Source organism: Lactuca saligna, chromosome 5 (genome assembly GCF_052625555.1).
Source record: "Lactuca saligna cultivar CGN05327 chromosome 5, ASM5262555v1, whole genome shotgun sequence".
NCBI lineage: Eukaryota > Viridiplantae > Streptophyta > Magnoliopsida > Asterales > Asteraceae > Lactuca > Lactuca saligna.
This window is the reverse complement of record NC_136421.1, coordinates 273,514,631-273,535,236: the sequence shown is the minus strand read 5'-3', so window position 1 is coordinate 273,535,236 and position 20,606 is coordinate 273,514,631. Positions and strand designations below refer to the sequence as shown.

At 37.1% G+C, this 20,606-nt stretch overlaps 1 protein-coding gene across 1 annotated transcript; it reads right to left on the bottom strand.

The window, feature by feature from the left end:
* Window positions 1-10,080: 10,080 nt before the first annotated feature.
* On the bottom strand, window positions 10,081-11,999 carry LOC144997953 (putative cyclin-D7-1). The gene is made up of 6 exons (XM_078957808.1): window positions 11,575-11,999; window positions 11,399-11,485; window positions 11,187-11,285; window positions 10,806-11,013; window positions 10,588-10,721; window positions 10,081-10,499 (listed from the first exon to the last, which is right to left on the bottom strand). Exons 1-6 carry the CDS (start codon window positions 11,887-11,889, stop codon window positions 10,254-10,256), a joined length of 1,089 nt encoding a protein of 362 aa, XP_078813934.1. The 5' UTR covers window positions 11,890-11,999; the 3' UTR covers window positions 10,081-10,253.
* Window positions 12,000-20,606: the final 8,607 nt, after the last annotated feature.

The window sequence follows — 20,606 nt, the reverse complement described above, 5'->3', positions numbered from 1 at the left end:
CATCATTTTTATACTCGTAATTGTCAATATGGTTTTTGTGAGACAAAGTTCACTCGCCTAATTATTTAAGCAATACTATTAAAGACCTGATAATTATAACTATAATCTCCAAACGAAGAGCGAGACAAATGTGTATAGATTTATACGGGATTGACAATCTCACACTCAGGCTGTTCTGTAACACCGTAAATCTCAAGACAAAATTTTCATTTAAAATGATCATTTTACTCTTAGAAACACTTGTTTAAAATCTTAATCATAGTCGATTTACAAAACATAACTCCATTTTCACTTGCATAGAAAACCAAGATCCTCCAAAATATGACTCTTTCTCTGGTGTGTACAATCAAGCCGGTGCCGTCCCGTGATACTGAAAGAAACCTGTAAAACATCAAACAAAACACTATAAGCACGAAGCTTAGTGAGTTCCCCAAAATACCATATACAACACATATTAGCCACTCTAGGCTATAACTCTGTGGGTCCGTGCACCCAAACTCTGTGAACCCTCAGGTTCTAGCTCTGATAGACATGCACCACATAAATCACATAGAAATAATGCAGTACAACACATAATATACATAGCATACAAATACTCTATCACATAACTCTGGTTACCTACTCAAGGTAAAGTATAGTGAGAAGACTCACCTGGCAAGCAGAAAGCAGATATCCCCACACTTGAATCTCGAACTCACCACCGCCTAACACGTAAGGCAAATACTCTCATGAATATAACTCTCGAGGCTAGAATAAATCCTCTCATAACACCCTCTTATGGGTAAAAGACTATTTTACCTCTCTCTTGGCCCAAAGGCCACATCGCTGTCCAAACCCTAAAACTCAACGGCCAACCCTTGGTCGAAATCAAAGTCCTCAGTCTAGGTTAACCCTTGACTGACTCTACTCGCCGAGTCAACCCTGTGACTCGTTGAGTTCCCATAATCAGAACTTCCCCATATCGCGACTCAACTCGTCGAGTCACCACGAGACTCGCCGAGTCCCACAACTCTGAGTCCACTCACACCCAACTCACCGAGTCATCCCTTGACTCACCGATTCTCGACTCAACCAGGAAATATTTGGGACTCTTCGTCAAGACTCGTCGAGTCCAAGAACAGACTCGCCGAGTCTACGGCTATCTTCAACCTACTCGCCGAGTTGTTCATACAACTCGCCAAGTTCCAGGCCATCTTCATCCAACTCGTCGAGTCCACCCATGTGACTCGCCGAGTACCGCCGGTCTGAATACATTCCGAAGCATTCCAGGCCATGCAACTGCTCCAAGACATAGATCTAGCCTCCTACCACTCATCCATCACGTAAAGTGGCAACCTTTACGTGAATCCAAAGAGATCTAAGCCGTTTGCACATTGGGGATAGGGTTTGGGACATGCAAGCTTCACTAAACACTCCAACACAGGGACTTTCATGCTCTCTGATTCTTCTCCCTTCCAGATCTGAGGTAGCAACCTCAGATCTAACCTCTAGACTTCCCATTTCATCCATAGACAATTTCTCACAAACCCCAAAATGAAGAAACAACATAATCAACAGGTCAAAAACGAGATACTACCTCTAAGTGATGCCCCAACTGCAATGCAATTCGAATCCAAGAAAAGCCCCTTGCTCCAAGCCTTCAATCTTCCCAAAATTCCTTCAACCATTACTTCTCCAAGCTCCAATCCACTCAAAAATGGTGCTTCTCCGCGATTTAGGGTTTTCTGGGGCTCAAGGGGTGATAAAGAGGCTGGGAGGAAGACATAATGATCATTATATAAGGCTCAACCCTGAGAATTAGGGTTTTCTCCACTCAGCGCCTACTCACCGAGTCCAATACACTGACTCGCCGAGTCGGCCACTTAACACGCGACCAAGTCGCGACTCTACTCGCCGAGTCCACACATGGACTCGCCGAGTCGCTCTTTCCCAATTTACTCTTTTAGCCCTTCAACTCTACTCTTGATATTTCGGGATGTTACAATTCTCCCCCACTTAAATTAGGCTTCGCCCTCGAAGCCTACAATAACTCAACTCCAGAATTACTCCCACAACGTGCCACCTGGCCTTAATCGGACCAGATCTCACAAGGCATACCCATCGAAACTCGAACACACTTTCCCTTTCCTTACGGTGTCCTGACCATTGTCTCGAACCGGGCACCGGATGCACCCTCTGATGACCACACACATCGATCCGAGAATTACCCATGAAGTATCACTGCCCCAAATCTCAACAATCACTCGACCCATAAGGGTTAGAATACATGAACCATCGGATCCCCGATTCGAACCCCTCTCTATCCAATCCGTGACGACGGAAAGACCCACTCTTAAATCCCAGAGCAACTCCCATGAGTCCTCTTCTTGCAATCACACACCCATGCCGCACCAACCTTCGCACTCTCGGGTTAGGAAAACCCATCACAATGATGACGTCTCTAACATCCCCAGGAGAAACCACCACTAAGCACACAGCCCTCGATCAGAATCAAGTTGGGAGTCCCAGACTCCATCCCTACATCCATCCTGAGACTCTTGGCTCTACACCCGCGGAATCCTTCCGCGTCCTCAGCAGACATCCCATCATGATGTCATTCCATACCACTGTCACAGACACAGTGTTCGACCACCATACTCCAAATCATCCATTCTCACTACAACTTTCACTTCCGCGAATCAACACTTTCCCCAGTAAATGAGGATCCAACACTTCCTCCCATACAACAGCACAAAGGGTGGCATACCAATGCACTAATGATGGCTGTTGAAATAGGATAACTCAACCGAGGATACATACGTACCGCAACACTCTCCGAAATCTAATACACATGCCCGAAGCATGTCTTTGAGCGTCTGAATCGTTCACTCCCTCTGAGGTGTCCTCCGACATCATCAGGATAATCTCTAGCTCATCACATATCCCTCTTCGAGACTGAGCACCAGGTCAGCTTTTGACTCCACAGCTGAGCCTCCAAAGGTCACCCAAATCGTGATCCAAATATCCGACTAACTTCCTCCCCGACCACTATCCCGGCCCCGTGACACGCAAGTCACGAAATTCTCTTTTCCTTATGCAAGAAAGTACAATCCAACCGAGGATCGTCTCCACTCTGATCTCTGGTTTCTGCTGCGCATATCCCTTGCCATCTCACCACATTCCCCGACAGAGACGGGGACCCCAGTCTCGCCCCCGGTCCAACATCCAGGCTCCAAAAACTCAATACTAGGGCTACTCAAGCCCAAAACTCTTCCACATCATACACTGATCGGAGAACATTCCATCATCACACTCTCTTGCCATCTAGTGAGCACTACGACTCCCCGCGGTATCACAACACCCTCTGACTAGTGAGTACTACGGCTCCCCGCAGTATCACAACACCCTCTGACTAGTGAGTACCACGACTCTCCGCAGTATCACAACACCCTCTAACTAGTGAGTACTACGGCTCCCCGCAGTATCACAACACCCTCTGACTCCACTAGCTCGTGCTCCACAGACTATCATAGGCGGCTACCCATACTCGTCTCGAATATTCATCACAGACTCTGGAGGCAATCGTCATAACAGATGCCCACCCTTGCGAAGATCCACTCTCCCAAGTAATCTCCCTGGATGCCCATACTCGAAGGGCTATCACTAGTTCCATAGATACCTGATATACCACAAGTCGTCTCAACTCAAGATTCACGAATAACTTCGAAATAAAGATATCAATACCCGAATACCTCGGAACACCCCTACCGATCATCACAAGATCCTGCCACAACCACAGGTTTCCTGCCCCAAGCACCATATAGATGCAATAATACATTCCCTCTGAACCCCATAACTAGATCTTCATTTTTCCCAAGTTGCAACTTCGGTGTATTCAATTTCCCAACTGCAATACGAAGAAACGCTAACGCTACGAAATACGCTGATAATTCTCCGAAACCCTTTTTCCCGCCACTCAAAACCCAAACAAGGATACGCATACCGACCCGGGAGTTGGCTGCCCAATCATTCTTTATCTACTTGCCCCAACACTGACCAATACCAGATTCCTGACTAATAAACACCTGCCGTGGAGACATTCATCCTTCTCAAACAAGTACTTCCCGCATTAACTCACTCTGAACCCTTTCCTCGATCACCGACATCTCTGGTCTCATGGTTTCTTACCGCATATCTCTATACTCCACTTATAACTGCTCCTGACAAATCTCTGCTTTCTTACATACGGCACCCGGTTCTCCCCCACTTAGGGTTCAAACTGTCACCAAATAGCACACAACTATTCCATAACTATATTCTCCAGCAAAATCGCACCTACCCCCGGAAAGTGCTACACAACGCCCGATAATCCCCCCTTACGGAAATGAATCGACTTCATATACTCTGAACCTCTGATGAACTCCTCAAGAACTTCTCGTCACGTCTGCCTCTAGTCGTTCCAAATATCTTACCAATCTAGTACCAGCAAATCAACTGCTCAATAACATCCCTGGCTCATAGACTGAACCATAAAATCACCGTACCCCTCACCTCAACTCATCAACCAACGCTCCAACACCGAGATCACTCCACGAACAAGGACCCACTCCCATATTCAACACCCCATGGATAGAAAACTCTCTGCACCGCTAAACTCGACTGAACTCCCCACTGATACCACTACCATACACCCGACTATACTCAATTAGGTATAGCGTGGCCCTCGACTATCTTAGTCCCAACTAACTATCTGCTCATGATTGATCACTGCCTCGCGGCACACATGTTACCTGATACTCTGGGGGGAAATCATCATCAATGACGACCTGCAGGGTTTACCCCTAAACCCAAAACCAAAACATCATGCTACTCATATTCTCACACTTACATAATTAGTACCTCCCCGATCATAGGAGGTGACATCTCCTTTATCGACTGATCACTCAACTCAGATCGAAATTCTCCCTTCCACTGACTCCTTACTAGAATACTCTGAGGGACTCTCGATCTCCCTCTCAAGGGACGCCTCTTCGAACTTACTCGTGACCGAATAACCGGAGAACCACAAACATCGTTCACTACGAACCATGGTGCTCCTTCCACGACATCTCTTCTCAATATGCCTTGATGTATGGTACCCTAACCATGACATCACTCCCCAATTCGCTCCGATGTATGGTACCCGGACCATAACATCACTCCTCAATCTGCTCTGATGTATGGTACCCGAACCATAACATCACTCCTCAATCTGCCCTGATGTATGGTACCCGAACCATAACATCACTCCTCGATCCGCCCTGATGTATGGTACCCGAATCATAACATCACTCCTCGATCCGCTCTGATGTATGGTACGCAAACCATGACATCGCTCCTCAATCTGCTCTGATGTATGGTACCCGAACCATAACATCACTCCTCAATCTGCCCTGATGTATGGTACCCGAACCATAACATCACTCCTCGATCCGCTCTGATGTATGGTACGCAAACCATGACATCGCTCCTCAATCTGCTCTGATGTATGGTACCCGAACCATAACATCACTCCTCAATCTGCCCTGATGTATGGTACCCGAACCATAACATCACTCCTTGATCCGCTCCGATGTATGGTACGCAAACCATAACATCGCTCCTCAATCTGCCCTGATGTATGGTACCCGAACCATAACATCACTCATCAACCTGCCCTGATGTATGGTACCCGAACCATAGCATCACTCCTCGATCCGCTCCGATGTATGGTACTCAAACCATAACATCACTCCTCAATCTGCTCTTTAGAACCTTCAGAATACTCCCTGTATCAAGTATGGGTCCTCTGCTTTCAGTAGTACGGGCCCATACTACCTGCCACATCTACCCATACTTTCCACACGGACCATCCCAGAGCTTCTAAATAGCTGCTCGACCTGCTCCTTCACCAATCCCATCACGCGTGCTCGCTCCCCAGCGAAATTCTCTATTCTACAAGCGCACTCATCTGGATAGGTTTATTCCCTAGGCTCTTCCGTCGTCCTCCCACTTCTTTGCTATCAGCTGCTGAAGAGCTCCTAATGATGCCAGCCATCTACCTCCTGAATATCGTCATATTCACTTGGTAGCTGACTCCCATCATCGAGAGTTCCACAAAGCACAAAGCAAGCAGCATTCGAGCATCGAAGGATACATAGGACTCCCTCTCTGTGATAACTCCACCTTCTCAGCTCATCCGCGAAAGTACCACCGAACTCTGTAACTCTACCCCTCATGGGTTCTAACTGGATACTCTCACTCATCACATACTTAAAACATAACACATATAACAATGAGTCCTAGGCTAAGGCATCACAAATCAGTCCACTCTAGTCCTAACATATGAAATACCTAGCCTGTCTCTAGCATGCAATAATATCTCATAAAGTGCATCATACATATCTCATAACACAAAAATAAGGGTATTTTGGGAAATCACCGTTCGGGCTCTGGCTGATTGTACACACTGCTCCTTCTTGCTTTCTCTTTGAACTCTTATTCACTTTTAGAAAATTATTTCTTTAAAAACTTTTCGTACTTCCTCAGTTTGAGTCCAGATTTACCCGAAGGCGCATCCGAATCCCTCAAACCAAGGCTCTGATACCAACTTGTAACACCGTAAATTTCAAGACAAATTTTTCATTTAAAATGATCATTTTACTCTTAGAAACACTTGTTTAAAATCTTAATCATAGTCGATTTACAAAACATAACTCCATTTTCACTTGCATAGAAAACCAAGATCCTCCAAAATATGACTCTTTCTCTGGTGTGTACAATCAAGCCGGTGCCGTCCCGTGATACTGAAAGAAACCTGTAAAACATCAAACAAAACACTATAAGCACGAAGCTTAGTGAGTTCCCCAAAATACCATATACAACACATATTAGCCACTCTAGGCTATAACTCTGTGGGTCCGTGCACCCAAACTCTGTGAACCCTCAGGTTCTAGCTCTGATAGACATGCACCACATAAATCACATAGAAATAATGCAGTACAACACATAATATACATAGCATACAAATACTCTATCACATAACTCTGGTTACCTACTCAAGGTAAAGTATAGTGAGAAGACTCACCTGGCAAGCAGAAAGCAGATATCCCCACACTTGAATCTCGAACTCACCACCGCCTAACACGTAAGGCAAATACTCTCATGAATATAACTCTCGAGGCTAGAATAAATCCTCTCATAACACCCTCTTATGGGTAAAAGACTATTTTACCTCTCTCTTGGCCCAAAGGCCACATCGCTGTCCAAACCCTAAAACTCAACGGCCAACCCTTGGTCGAAATCAAAGTCCTCAGTCTAGGTCAACCCTTGACTGACTCTACTCGCCGAGTCAACCCTGTGACTCGTTGAGTTCCCATAATCAGAACTTCCCCATATCGCGACTCAACTCGTCGAGTCACCACGAGACTCGCCGAGTCCCACAACTCTGAGTCCACTCACACCCAACTCACCGAGTCATCCCTTGACTCACCGATTCTCGACTCAACCAGGAAATATTTGGGACTCTTCGTCAAGACTCGTCGAGTCCAAGAACAGACTCGCCGAGTCTACGGCTATCTTCAACCTACTCGCCGAGTTGTTCATACAACTCGCCAAGTTCCAGGCCATCTTCATCCAACTCGTCGAGTCCACCCATGTGACTCGCCGAGTACCGCCGGTCTGAATACATTCCGAAGCATTCCAGGCCATGCAACTGCTCCAAGACATAGATCTAGCCTCCTACCACTCATCCATCACGTAAAGTGGCAACCTTTACGTGAATCCAAAGAGATCTAAGTCGTTTGCACATTGGGGCTAGGGTTTGGGACATGCAAGCTTCACTAAACACTCCAACACAGGGACTTTCATGCTCTCTGATTCTTCTCCCTTCCAGATCTGAGGTAGCAACCTCAGATCTAACCTCTAGACTTCCCATTTCATCCATAGACAATTTCTCACAAACCCCAAAATGAAGAAACAACATAATCAACAGGTCAAAAACGAGATACTACCTCTAAGTGATGCCCCAACTGCAATGCAATTCGAATCCAAGCAAAGCCCCTTGCTCCAAGCCTTCAATCTTCCCAAAATTCCTTCAACCATTACTTCTCCAAGCTCCAATCCACTCAAAAATGGTGCTTCTCCGTGATTTAGGGTTTTCTGGGGCTCAAGGGGTGATAAAGAGGCTGGGAGGAAGACATAATGATCATTATATAAGGCTCAACCCTGAGAATTAGGGTTTTCTCCACTCAGCGCCTACTCGCCGAGTCCAATACACTGACTCGCCGAGTCGGCCACTTAACACGCGACCAAGTCGCGACTCTACTCGCCGAGTCCATACATGGACTCGCCGAGTCGCTCTTTCCCAATTTACTCTTTTAGCCCTTCAACTCTACTCTTGATATTTCGGGATGTTACATGTTCGCTACAGTTAGGCTGGTATGCCTATAACTGACAAATGTCGTTACAGTTCTAACGCATGTGAAGCGTTGTATCAAGCTTACTAGTCTTAGTATGGTTATAATAACTCACAAAAAGATATGTACAATACGATTAGTAAATGAATAATTAAACAAAGGAGTACAAATACAACGTATTGGTTTTACAATAATACGAATTTTCAGTATTACATTACAACTTACAATTACAGCTGGTGGAGCCAGACACACTCACAATTATAGGGTTTTCAATGAATACAAATACAGGATACTAGTTTACAACAAAGGAAAATATAACAATACAAAAAACATTCTTTTGATAGTTTTATTGTGAACTAAAACTACGTTACACTATTTTATAGTACAACAGCAGTTACACAAAATGGTTTTATGATATTAAAACTATTTTTTAGTTATATTAGAAAATATTGGATTTTCTGGAACAATAAACATGATTCTATTTCAAGAAACAAACAACAAGCTCCTAAACAAAAATACTTATGAACTCACCAACTTAAATGTTGATACTCACTTTTTCAAAATACTTGTATTCTTAGGGAACCTGTAGATAGGTACATTCCCAGGATTTTTGAGAAGATGGAGCAGTATAGGTTCTTGTCTTCTATCTTTTTGTATTATATAACTTTTGATGCCATATATGAAATGACTTGAACATTTATGTAAGACTTATACTTTATTAATGCAATGTTTTTTGTAATTTGATTACTATAATGCATGTGTTGTGATACTTAACATGAAGTCATCCACCTCCGGACGTTTTCGCTGCTCCGGTTTGGGGGTGTGACAGGTTTATGTGTATATTTTCAATTTCTTTGATTATACATCTGTGTGTATTGAGTTCAGCTCCAATTTGGATTTCAATTAGAAGTAAAAACAAAGATTTCATGGTGATTTTCTTAAGTTGCACACCAACTGTTTGTAGAAATGCCCCAATGACATCAATTTGTCACACCCTAAGCTGGCTGTTTCTTGTTTCACAGCTTCACCATAACGAAGATGATGATCATATGAAGATGAACATGGTATAGAGAGATATTTAAGTTTGTATATGAAATTAGATATGAAATTAAAGTTGGATTTGAAATTAGACTTCGATTCCATTTTCTTTGACAGTTTTGCTTCAAAGTTTTTTAAAAGGGTGTGTTCTTTTTAGGAAGAAGATACACACACACACAGAGAGAAAGAGAGAGATGGAACCCTTTAATATTAAATAATTATATATATATATATATATATATATATATATATATATATATATATATATATAATGCAAAACTTCATAAATAGTCTCCGTGATAGCGAAATGATAGAAATACCATTCATTTAACAGCCAAAAGCTAATGAAATTAACAAAAAAGACTCTTTGTTAAAATTTTTGAAACCAAAGACTATCTAGTTTTTAAAATTAAGGATTAAAATTTAGATTTTCAAAAACCACATGTACTTTATATTTACTTTTTCATGTTTACCTATTTGTCATAGGGATTGTAGTAACTTCACAAGGATAATTTCGATCAGTCAAAAACATACCATTTTGTAGGCGTAGAATCATCATGGGGAATTGGTCCAATAGTTTTCAAAGTACAATAGATCATTAAAAGGTAATAATAGTAATAGCAAATATTAATTAAATCCAACACTATTTATGTGGATCATGAATATACGCATGCGATTTCATTGACTGTTTGCATGACTCCGTAGGCTCTACCAAACTTCTAGTATAGCCTATCACCCATCTGTTTATAGTATCTATGTGTCTTCCATACACTATATCCTTATCATGATTATACCAATCAATTAATCTACATATTTCTTATGCTTTATAAAACAGCCATCGTCTTCCTCCCTCTTCCTCTTCACCAGATTCTTCTTCTTCTGCAGATTTGATCCATCAATAAGAGAAAGATCAATCTGTTCCTCGAAGATAGCAACTTGCTCCTTGATTAATACGGTGTCAGGGCTCGATGGGTTTCCGTTTGCTTCAGATTTGCAACATCGAACCAAGGTTTCCTGCATCATTTTACAGCACGTTTGTAGATTTTCCTGTATCAATCGAACCAAGCTAATAAAATGAGCGTTTTTTGCATGAAAAAAATATGAATAAAGGTGGAAACTTTGTTCGCTAGCTTACAGTTTGATCTGGAGGAATGAAGTTAGAGATGTGGGAAAGACAATCTTGATATGTCAACTGGAGAAAATCCTCAAGAACACATCTTAGTCCGCTCATGACAATAACACATGGTCGGTACTTGAGAAATTTATAATCTGTACGGTAATTCGGCAAGATGCCATTAATGAATGCAAAACATATTATGTGATCGATACTTAAGATAATGTTGGAGTACATACCCAGAGATGAGGCAAGAAGAAGGTCATTAAGCCTTGAACTTAATTCATCAAGAACAAGATGATTCTTGAAATAGGAATTCAATTCCCAAACGATCAACTCAACGTACGAATGAGGAGTGATTGAATTAAGTTCCCAGCCTAAAGATTCCAGTATTCTCAATTCCATTCTTTGGATTAGCTTTACTTCAAAAGAATACTCTAGACCTTCCTGCATCAACCACAAGTCTGTTTAAAAATCATACTTTGAAATTATCCTTATAATGTAGGCTTTAAGTTATTATAAGATGATATAATAAATAAATCGATGAAAATATTTTTATTTGTTTCATTTTGCCGTATTAAAGTACTAAACAATGAGTTGTCATCAAAATGAATTGTCACCTGAATTTCATTAAGCGAGGGAGGACTAGTCTCACCAAATTTGATAGCAATCGATAAAGAAGCCACAGAAAGTAACTCCATCATCAAATAGTTCCAACCCTTCATCATCAATAGAAACAAATGTTAGTTATAGTATATTCATGAGAAACCCTAATCTTTAAATGCCAAAACTTCCCACAACAACCAAACAATGATCATAAAACACGACTTACATGGCATTTATTGATGTAGATGAATCGATCAACATAATTTACAGCGTTTAACACAGTTCCGACACAAAAATTAAACCGCCGGTGAGACTGCATATGAAAAAAAAATCCGAAAACAATTAGACACGATCTTAACCGATCAAAGTTGAAAGAATTTGAGTGTTGATTAAAGAACGTACATGAATGAGCCACTGGATCGCTTTGAATCTACAGGTAGCAACGAAAGGATTGCATTCAAGAAGGTTTACGTATCCTGAGCCAAGCATATACTTCATTTCCTTTCGTAGACAATTAGCAAACGAGCGTTCACAATCTTCTTTGGTGATATGGTGAACCAAAGTATTCATTTCCTTTGGCTTATGGTGTTGTCGTGTGTGTTCAATCACTGGACTCATATCCCATACTTCATCACAAAGAAGAAAGTCGTTTGCATCTTCCAAGATTCCATTTTTACGATCGAACATGACCTCCTGACAAAGAAGAAACTCATCCATTCCCACTCTCGATTCTGTGTTACGTATAGAAGGTGATGGAGAGGGATAACAATGGCGGATGTGTGTGTGCGTGGGGTGGTTTAAAGCGGTTTGGGGAAGGGTTGTGTTGGTTGAAAAGAAAAGACACGTACCGCATGAAGAGGGTAAATGCAGTGAGTTGTGAGTTTTATGTGTGTTTTTTTTATTGGTTGGTTTTACTGCAGTAAGCAAGTGCGTGAAGAGACACGAGTGTTGATCGGAAAGTGGCGACGTTTTTATTAAACGTGTGGAGACGACTCTTAATGGTGGCCGGTGGGGGCCACGTACAGTCGGGTTCAGACTCAGAATAGATTTTCCGGCGGTTGTTGTAATTAATTTACAAAACCGGCAATTCTTGAAACGATATATTTTTAGTAAATTTGTTAACAATATAAATAGCTTGTGATTAGGCTATAATTAGCCTTGATTTTGGGCTAATCAGAAGGCTTGTTATATTGTTATTGTCTAACAAATCTATGATTTCCTCCATGTTTGCATATCAAAAATGGGCCGATATGAACATATAACAGGCAGCGATTAACAAAATCGAAACACAAAATCAACAGTGGGAGTGGGTGAGTTTTAATTGTATCTTGATTTCCAAAAGGTTTCTATGCAAGGGTATTTTGAAGTAGGATAATCACTTAAAAATGTAATATATTTTTTGATGGGATTTTCTAGTATGTACCCTAAGGTTAGATATAAGAAGTATATTTTTTGATGGGATTTTTTAATATGTACCCTAAGGTAGATATAAGAAGTATTAATTATGATAAATATTACTATAATTAAATTCGAAATACATTTATTATGGAAGTTATTGATGCATTTCACTATGTTAATATTTTTTATTATTAATATATTTTACATTTAATTATGCTAATATTTCACATTAATTAATGTTTCTTATATGTGTCCTTAGGGTACATATTAGAAAATCCTTTTTTTGATTTGTAGATATTTAATCAATAAGTTTTTTTTGTCCATATTTTTCTTTAAACTTATTTAACTATACATATTTAGTTCTTATGATCGGCTACTTCAGGTAAGCTAGAAAAAATAAATTAAAAGGGTAATATATTTTTTATTTTGTATACATTTAGTACTTAATAATTTTTTATACATTTAGTTTTTAATAATTTTTTATTGTAAAATAAGTCATTGTTGTTTTTGTATACATCCAGTACTTACGATCGATATTTTTAGTTTTTTCTTACAACATCCTCCATTGAATAATCATTAATAAGGTATCAGGGGATGTTCATGCTTATGGTCACCACTGCCTTGGCTGCTTGGTTGCTTAGTTCTTGTGGTTTGACTTAGGTTTTGTAATCTGAACGTCAAAACTTCTTCAATCGATAACAAATTTTAACGATATTTATATCCACACATTCATATTTGAGTCTACTACAATTTTCATTTAGATTAATTTTAAAAAGTAATACATTTTTACCTACGATCTTTACATCAATACGTTCTTTATATATATATATATATATATATATATATATATATATGAATATTTTTTATAAAATCATAATTAAAATATATAATTTTGAATGGGAATAATCTAAATGTAAATTATAGTAGACTCAAATATAAATGTGTGAATATAAATATCATTAAAATTTGTGACCGTTTGAAGAAATTACGATGTTTAGAACACAAGAACTAAGCAACTAAACAGTCGATGTCGTGGTGGTCGTAAGCATGAATAACCTCAAACACCTTATTAATGATTGTTTTATGTTATTTTAAGTTATTATCCCTTCTTGAGATCGATATTTAAAGTTTGGGACATGGGTGAAAGTAATAGTAATTTAAGAGTAGATTAGAGTTATCCTTTAATTTTCTTTTTGAAAGAGCCTCTAAAAAACATTCCTTTAAAAAAATTGTTAATGATTTATATTGTATAAATTAAGGAAAATTGAGTAAAATTCCTTTAAAAAAATTCCTTTAAAATGACATTAAAAAAAATAATTATTTTTTCAATTTTTTAAAAGAATAATGTTTTTTCTGAATGGTCTATTCCAGATTTTGTCTTCAAATTCTAGAGTCTCCTTTTTTTTTTTTTTTTTTTCTATTTATTGTTTTCAAATAAATCTTTTTATTTATATCCAAAATATTCATTTCAAAGTGTTTAATTTTATCGTTTTTCAACAAACTGTTTGATTTTATGTTATAGTATATAGTTCATGTTTACTATGTTTGTTTAACATTTTGGATTTAAGTAAAAAAAGATTTTTTTTTTCTAAATTAAAGAATTATTCATTGGTTTTCGGACTTGTTTTTGAAAGTTTGGAGTTTTTTTTTTTACCAAATTCGAAAATTTAAGTTTGGAATCCGGAATGTTGGTTTGAAATTATGAAATATCGGTCTAAAATATATTTTTTTGTCGGAAAAATGTTTTTTTAGTCCGAAAGTCTAGTTATTATTTTGCCAAAAACAAATTTTTTGATTATTTTCTTCAAATACAATTTAGATTAAATTATGGTTAGATTACTTAATATCCCTTAAGTTAATGTTTTATCTATGTAATATTCCAATATAAGTTGTAGTTAATAACAATTTACATATTAATGTAATAACAATTTTTCTTCAACACATTTTGTTATATTTTTTAATTTAAAATTATTATTGATGTACTGAAATTGTAGTTTACATTTTGTTATAACAATTTTTCCTTTTTATTATCGTTTCATCCATATAATAAGAATTATTACACTTTTTTTAGATACCGTCATATTCTTCACACCCTGTTAACTCCCTCCCTAAAAGTCAATCTGGTCGGTTTCATAAATATGAAAATTCATTCCTCTTGTTTATATAAACTGGCGATTGGATTTAGAAAAAGTAAGAGAATATAAGTAAATAATTTACCAACTCGTATGGTTATCTTGCCGCCAGATACATCACAAACTTTTTCGTTAGTCTTCCCAAGAAAGAACAATGATTTATAAGCTCATTGGTGTTATCCTTGAAGTTTTGGAGCCTATATCAAAGTACAATTCCTTAAAGAGAAAAAGTACACCAATTCTATAACCCATATTACCCACAGACCATTGGGATTCCTTAAGGAAACCACACGTTACATGTGGTCTCCTCGATCATTTTAATCATGCCTTTGTATCTTGGCCTTTTCATTAGTACTCTAATGTTAAGTAATGAATGTTTGGAGGTCCTTGTGACTTATGAAGTTTGGTAATCATAACTTACTTAATAAGTGAAGTAAAATAAGTATTCTTATATATAATTAAACTTATATAAGTGAATATTAATTAGCTTATTCATTTGGGAGATGAAGTAAGAACTTATCACTACATTGAAGTTAGTACTCTACATTTTGAACATGTGTCCTCATTAGATGACTTAGTTTGATTTGTGTTTTCGTTGTATGTAATACAATATGTATCTATTGATTGAATACTATATGTAAACAATGTGTTATTCTTTGCTTGATGTTATGATTTCTTATCGGGAAACATTTGACCTAAGGACATGTTTGTGGATGAGGTTTTTTAAGAGGGGATACTTGTAACGTCCCAAAATTTCAAAAAAAAAAAACATTTTTAAATTCATTTCAATCATATGATAATCATACTAAAATAGTCAAGAGTATATCATACCAACATATTATCACAATACAAAATCCCAAAATCACGTGATGCGGAAAAATCATAGTTGTATGCATTGCGATCAGGCCGGGTCATTCCTTTGGAGCTGGAAATACCTGAAACATAAACTGAACATTGTAAGCATAAAGTTTAGTAAATTCCCCCAAAATACCCCATAACATACATAACAGTCAAGCATATATGGGTGCTTGAAACCCCTTCGATCTCTTTCAATTGGTACCGGGTGTATTTCTACCCTTTCGGTCTCTTTACACCGGTACTGGGTATATTTCAACCCTTTTGGTCTCTTTCTACCGCTACTGTGTATATTTTAACCCATTCAGTCTCTTTCAACCGATATCGGGTATATTTCAACCCTTCGATCTCTTTCAACCGGTAGCGGGTCTATTTCACCCTTTTCCACTACCACGTAATATCATAACAAAAGAATCACAGAGACATCAAGCAAATACAGGCATAACGAACAATTGTCACAAAGACAGTCATCATACTACAAGCAATAACAAGTGGATCGGCATTGGTGCCTTTGACCCACAAATACAGTGAAGGAAACTCACCTCAGACTAAAGGTATCAAATCGCACTTGAGCTGCTGACTCGTAATATCCTCTCACTCTAAATCACAAGTAAAATAAACCCTAATTAGAAATTAGGTCAATAGCCTACCAGTCCACCACAAGTTTCCAAACCCTAAATCCTATCTTTAAGAGAAAAAGCTATTTAATCATTGGCTTAACCCACCAAGGCCCACATACAAATAGTCCCAAGGCCCAAAAGATATGCCATGAAAAAATAGGCCCAAGTCCTAAAACCCATCATAGAAAAACTCATGGCCCAACGACAGCCTAAAGTCCTAAAGCCCCAAAACGGACCGAAATAAAGCCCAAGTCCCCCCTCTGGTGAGTACACTCAGCGTACTTGCAATACGCCTGATGTATTCACTATCTTCGTATCCACATGATTCTTGAGCGTACGCACAACATACGTCTAGGTACGCCCGACGTACGCTGCAGTTGGCCAAAGTCCACCTTCTATGTCTTAATCAGTTAAGACCTAACGTCCAGTTTTAGATCTAAGCTTATTAGAGTGTCTTAATCCATAAAGTTGCAAACTTTATACTTGTGCATGTCTTAAATGGGTCAAATCTTGAACTAACTTCATGAAACCAACTTCAACCCTTGCATAATTGAGCTTAATCCATCAAGACTCCATTTTTATGCTTAAGGGATGTTAGAAACACTAGGGTCTAACATTATAAGCTTCTGGAGTAACTCATTCTCTCAAGAAATACCTTAACGACCATTTTATGATGAATAAGCCCTAAACTACAAACTAACACATGGAGTCATCAAGGTAGAAGCTTTTTATCTCCAATAAGCTAGAATTGATGAGAAATCTCTAGATCTACAAACTCTTTCTGGTCTAATGCTTCTTCGTAAATCTTCTTCTTCTTTTCTAAGCAACATACATACACAAAACACCCACACAGGCTCAAACTTTAGGTAAAATGGATTAGGGTTTCAAGATATGGCTCAAGAGGCAAAGGAGGCTGATAAGGTGATGAACTTGAAGGACTTAATGAGCTTAAATAGGGTGCAAACCCTAAAAATTAGGGTTTACCTCTGGCTTGAGTACGCCCTGCGTACGCATGGGTACGCCCACCGTACGTAGGGGTTATCCTGATTCGCACATGCAAAGGAAGTACACCATACGCACCTTATGTACACTCAGCGTACTCTTTCCTAGTCCAAGATTAAATGAAACAATTGCAAGAGAGGTTTATCTGACAATTCGGGTGCTACAATATTTGAGCTAATTAAAATGCTTTAAGTTATTTTTGTCCAATTTAATATGTGAGAATTATTTTAAATTCTATATTTTGAGCATGAATATATATCATTTTTGTTGGGTTGAGACTTGAGCGGTCCATGTTCTTAAATCACATATGATTTGTAATAGTGAGAAACTTAATAAGCTAAGATGGTTGAAAGAGTATAAATGTTGAGTAAGTTGAAATATATGAAAGAGTGTAGATGTTTGAGAAAGTTAAAAATATGAGAGAAGAAGAAACTTGAGGAAGTTGAGAATGTTTGAGTAAGTTTTCTCTAATTATAAGTAGTTGGTCCTTGTTCCAATTATAAGTAGTTCATCATTACCCCATAAGATAGTTCGAGCTTACCCTACAATAAGGGTTGTTCATTTCCATTCATTGTTAATTAATGATGGGTCGTTCGTTATTGGCCAAATAAGATTAGTTAGTCTTTGTTCTTCGATCCCACTTAAGGGTAATGATATGTTGGACTTGAGAGAATTAAAATAAATATTTCCTAGATTCAAAGGGTTAGAATCGAGATGTGCGGATGTGAGATGTGTTATAATTGTGATGACTTGGGGATTTGATCACTTAGATCTATGTTATACTTTTTGATCAATCACTAATTGCTTATCTTGGTATTTATATGCGTTTTTATATCATTACCTAGTATATGTTAACATGAGCTATATTTATCCCTTAAATCTTAAATTTTGATGAGGCATGGGCTTATACATTTGTATATAAATTGGTGTTCTTTTATTATATACAATTAATATAATGGCCAACCCTAGGATTTGTACTCATTCGTCTTTTCATAGCCTAACCCACTATATTGATATATTTTTCAGGTTTTCATAGCCTAACCCACTATATAGATATATTTTTCAGGTTACAAACTGATGATTGGAACCATTGAAGATTTAGAGGTGTTGGAAAATTTAGAAGACTTTTGTTTTATAAAGATGATGTTTGTTTTAAATCATTGTCTCTTGTGTGAATGATACGCTCTCGCATGTTTCAAACTATTTTGGTTTTTTGAAAGAATGAGACCGGTTTCCACACTTGGACTTTGAGAAATGATTTTAAAATGGTTTTGAGACCATTTTCCGCAAATTAAAACTTTAAAAATATTTTAAAGCTATTTTTATAAAGGCTATTTAAAATAATTAAGCGAGTGGTATTTCAAATTTGCTTAGCATCGATCATCTTTTGAAGAAATGTATTTATTTTGTGATTAGGTGTGATTGCCGTGCGGTTTTGTGCAATTTAAAGCAAAAACCATAAATCGCACCACATATACGTTTTCACATTTTTTGAAACCGTAAATTGCACTGCGAGAGTTCTAAACCACGTTTTGCGATGCGGTTTGATGCGGATAATTTATTCGGTTTGTTTAATAAAACTCAAAAAAAAAAAAAAAAAAAAAAAAAAAAAAAAAAAAAAAACTGTTTCCTAAAAACAAACTAGCAAATTAAAGTCGGTTACTAGACATCTTCTATCAAACATATATTATAAAACCATGCAACACTCTTAAAACTTATCCATATATCTTTACCCTAGTCATGAGAGCCTTATGCAATATATCTTGGTTATCAGTGCATATGAAGTAAGTTTGGATTTGTCAATTTTAAACTGGGAGCTTATCAAGCTACTTTATAATTATCATGTATGTTATATTCTCAATTTTTGCATGTTCGTATAATATATATATATATATATATATATATATATATATATATATATATATATATATATATATATATATATGCGGTTTGAACTGTTGTTTTATAATTAAAAACCACATACCGCACTGCATAGTACGGTTTGACAAATTTACGAACCGCAAACCATATCACGAAAATATTAAACTGTATTATATGGTGCGCTGCAGTCGGTTTGTGTTGTTTATTGAACACCCTTACTCATGACACATGTTGTCATCATAGGTGCATTGAAGGGGGACAACGTGGACAACTGCATTGTATTCATTTTTTTGGCAACCCATTTTTTATTATATATTATATATGTATTTATTTAAAAATAAAAAATTTATAATAGTGATAAAGTTTTTTTTAACTCGTCGTGAGTATTTGAAGATATTTAAATCTTTAGGACCGATCATGTTTGTCACTGATAAATCATGTTATTAGTAGAGTTGACGTTGTTTAAAATAATAATTTTTTTTCCTTTGTCCTTCAAAAATCAAATTTGCCCTTTTTTCCTGGTATTGAGAAAGGGTTTACAAATAATTGTGGTACGATGTAAATTATGGAGACTTTGAGATGCTTTCAAAATATGATGGTGAGCAGCCATCTTAGTGTTATTTGTAAAGCTTATACGTTTTGGAAAACAACATAATTTTTTTGCCTTCCCAATTCTTTTGACATTGCAAGTTGCAACTTATATAACTCCAAAATCATAGCTAAGTAGTATAAGATATTTGATTTGGGAGATTCTTGGTTACAAACAGATTTGAGAAAACATGTATAACCTTTACAATTTATAAAGTAAAACGGTTATGTGCCAAATATGATATGCAATGTCAATATATAGTGATATGGATTGAATTTGAGACTTTAGACCATTTTTATCAACAAGACATTTTATTACAAAATTAAATTATCTCTTATACTCGTACACTATTCATTATTCAACTCATTCAATTTTTAACACTTTATTGACAACAATAACCCAATCCAACTTTTTATTATACTATATATACTTATTCATAATTAGATTTTATTATGTTTAGGTTAACAAATATAAACATCTTTAATTTAAATACAAAATAAATTATCTTTTATTATTATTGTTAATTTTTTGTTTATTTATAGAAAATAAAAAAATACAGATATAAAAATATATCAATATTGATTTAGAAAATAATTTACGAAATCTGATTATGGCAAAATTTTATATAACTACCCCAATGATGTCATTTGGCAGACATGTTTGCGTCCATCTATCCAGGGCCCAATTTTGTGTCTATAGAAAATAAAAAATACAGATAAAAAAAAATATCAATATTGATTTAGAACATAATTTACGAACTCTGATTATATTACATCGTTGTTATTGAAATCAAGCTTGATTTTTAACCATTTAAAATTATGGCAAAAATTTATATAACCACCCCAATGATGTCATTTCGTAAAAATAAAAATTAATATCACAAACTAATTCAATAAACAAATAAACAAATATAAATAATAATCTACTAATGCAATCATATACTAATGGAAACCAAAC